Source organism: Austrofundulus limnaeus, unplaced genomic scaffold (assembly GCF_001266775.1).
Source record: "Austrofundulus limnaeus strain Quisiro unplaced genomic scaffold, Austrofundulus_limnaeus-1.0 Scaffold1798, whole genome shotgun sequence".
Taxonomy (NCBI): domain Eukaryota; kingdom Metazoa; phylum Chordata; class Actinopteri; order Cyprinodontiformes; family Rivulidae; genus Austrofundulus; species Austrofundulus limnaeus.
In genome coordinates this window covers 34609-37786 of record NW_013954200.1, presented here as the reverse complement: position 1 = coordinate 37786, position 3178 = coordinate 34609, and the positions used below count along the sequence as shown (strand labels likewise).

General features: G+C 42.8%; 1 protein-coding gene across 1 annotated transcript; it reads right to left on the bottom strand.

The window, feature by feature from the left end:
- Positions 1-1829: 1829 nt before the first annotated feature.
- On the bottom strand, positions 1830-2460 carry LOC106536387 (aromatase; the record flags this gene model as incomplete). The annotated part of the gene is given in 3 exon segments (XM_014033655.1): positions 1830-1941; positions 2101-2215; positions 2296-2460. Coding segments are annotated over 3 exon segments (392 nt in total), but the record flags the coding sequence as incomplete, so codon positions are not given.
- Between the last annotated feature and the right edge of the window lie 718 nt (positions 2461-3178).

Genomic DNA, 3178 nt, shown 5'->3' with positions numbered 1-3178 from the left:
ACAGGAACATCAGACCACAGGAACATCAGACCACAGGAACATCAGACCACAGGAACATCAGACCACAGGAACATCAGACCACAGGAACATCAGACCACAGGAACATCAGACCACAGGAACATCAGACCACAGGAACATCAGACCACAGGAACATCAGACCACAGGAACATCAGACCACAGGAACATCAGACCACAGGAACATCAGACCATCAAAACATCAGACCACAGGAACATCAGACCACCAGAGAACATCAAACCATCGGAACATCAGAACATCAGATAAACAGAACACCAGACCATTAGAACACCAGAACATCAGACCAGCAGAACAACCAATGCACCCCTTCTTCTCACAGTGTCACACAAAGAATGTTCCAAATTCATTTTCTTTGGGTTTGATGTAAATATGTGTAAATATGTGTAAACATGTGTAAACATCATGTATAAACATGTGTAAATATGTGTAAACATCATGTATAAACATGTGTAAATATGTGTAAACATCATGTATAAACATGTGTAAACATGTGTAAACGTGTGTAAACGTCTAAACGTGTAAAGATGTGTAAACATATGGAAATGTTTAGAAATATGGAAACATATGGAAACATGTGTAAACAGGTGTAAACATGTGTAAAAATATGTAAACATGTGTAAACATGTGTAAACGTGTGTAAACGTCTAAACGTGTAAAGATGTGTAAACATATGGAAATGTTTAGAAATATGGAAACATATGGAAACATGTGTAAACAGGTGTAAACATGTGTAAAAATATGTAAACATGTGTAAACATGGGTAAACATGTGTAAACATGGGTAAACACGTGTAAACGTGTAAACATGGGTAAACACGTGTAAACGTGTAAACATGGGTAAACACGTGTAAACGTGTAAACATGTGTAAACATGTGTAAACATGTGTAAACATATGTAAACATGTTTAAAGATGTGTAAATATGTGTAAACATCATGTATAAACATGTGTAAATATGTGTAAACATCATGTATAAACATGTGTAAACATGTGTAAACGTGTGTAAACGTCTAAACGTGTAAAGATGTGTAAACATATGGAAACGTTTAAAAATATGGAAACATATGGAAACATATGGAAACATGTGTAAAAATATGTAAACATGTGTAAAAATATGTAAACATGTGTAAGCATGTGTAAAAATATGTAAACATGTGTAAACATGTAAACATATGTAAACATGGGTAAAGATGTGTAAACACGGGTAAACACGTGTAAACGTGTAAACATGGGTAAACACGTGTAAACATATGTAAACATGTGTAAACATATGGAAACATATGGAAACATGTGGAAACGTATGGAAAAGTGTAAACATATGTAAACACGTGTAAACGTGTAAACATGTGTAAACGTGTAAACATACGTAAACGTGTAAACATACGTAAACATGTATAAACATGTGGATACATGTGGAAACGTTTAAACATATGGAAATATGTGTAAAAATATGTAAACGTGTAAACATGTGTAAACGTGTAAACATACGTAAACATGTATAAACATGTGGATACATGTGGAAACGTTTAAACATATGGAAATATGTGTAAACATGTGTAAACATGTAAACATATGTAAACATGTGTAAACACGTATAAACATGTGGATACATGTGGAAACGTTTAAACATATGTAAACATGTGTAAAAATATGTAAACGTGTAAACATGTAAACATATGTAAACATGTGTAAACGTGTATAAACATGTGTAAACATGTGTAAACGTGTAAACATGGTTTAATGTGTTTAAAATATTTCCGATTGGAGACGGAGGAAAAAGGTCAAACTTGTCACCTGAGCGAAGATGAGGTCAGCGGTGAAGTTGATGCTGCTCAGTGTCTCGGCCTGCTCCAGGTCTCTCCTCTTCTGCTCCACCAGACTCTGGATGGCGTCCTGCAGCTCCTGGCTGTGAAGGAGACAGCAGAGATGAAACACTGAGAGGGACGAGGACATGTCTGAGAGGGACGAGGACATGTCTGAGAGGGACGAGGACAGGTCTGAGAGGGACGAGGACATGTCTGAGAGGGACGAGGACAGGTCTGAGAGGGAAAGTGAAGGTCCTCACGCTGCCGCCCGGTGCTTCTGCTGGAGCCAGCCCAACCTGAAGTAGACGTCAGGTTTGATCAGGACGCTCTGCCACGTGTCAAAGTACCTCTGGATCTTCAGCAGCAGCTCTGTCTCTGCACACAGAGGGACGAGGACAGATGTCAACAATCAGAACTGTCCTGCTGCTGAGACAACAACACATGGTTTCTGTCACCATTGAGAGGCACGTCCAGGAAGAGCCTGTTGGAGATGTCCACCACGGTGCCACGCAGCAAACTGAGCACGTCCACATGAGTCAAACTGTCCAGGGCGTCCAGGTGAGACTGTGTGGACGAGACGCAGACCTCCACGGTCTGCTGCAGGTTTGGACCCGTCAGAGCTGAAACAGAAGAGCTTAGATGATGTCTGCTGATTTCATCTGTCAGCAGAGTGAGGACAGAGAGGACACAGAGGACAGTGAGGACAGAGAGGACAGTGAGGACAGAGAAGACAGAGAGGACACAGAGGACAGAGTGAGGACAGAGATGCCAGAGAGGCCAGAGGACACAGAGGACAGAGTGCGGACAGAGAGGACACAGAGGACAGTAAGGACAGTGAGGACAGAGAGGCCAGAGGACACAGAGGACAGAGAGGACAGAGTGAGGACAGAGAGGACAGTGAGGACAGAGAGGACACAGAGGACAGTAAGGACAGAGAGGACCGAGTGAAGACAGAGAGGACAGAGAGGACCGAGTGAGGACAGAGAAGACAGTGAGGACAGAGAGGACACAGAGGACAGTAAGGACAGAGAGGACCGAGTGAGGACAGAGAAGACAGTGAGGACACAGAGGACAGTAAGGACAGAGAGGACAGAGTGAGGACAGAGAGGACAGAGAGGACCGAGTGAGGACAGAGAGGACCGAGTGAGGACAGAGAAGACAGTGAGGACAGAGAGGACAGTAAGGACAGAGAGGACCGAGTGAAGACAGAGAGGACAGAGAGGACCGAGTGAGGACAGAGAAGACAGTGAGGACAGAGAGGACACAGAGGACAGTAAGGACAGAGAGGACCGAGTGAGGACAGAGAAGACAGTGAGGACAGAGAGGACACAGAGGACA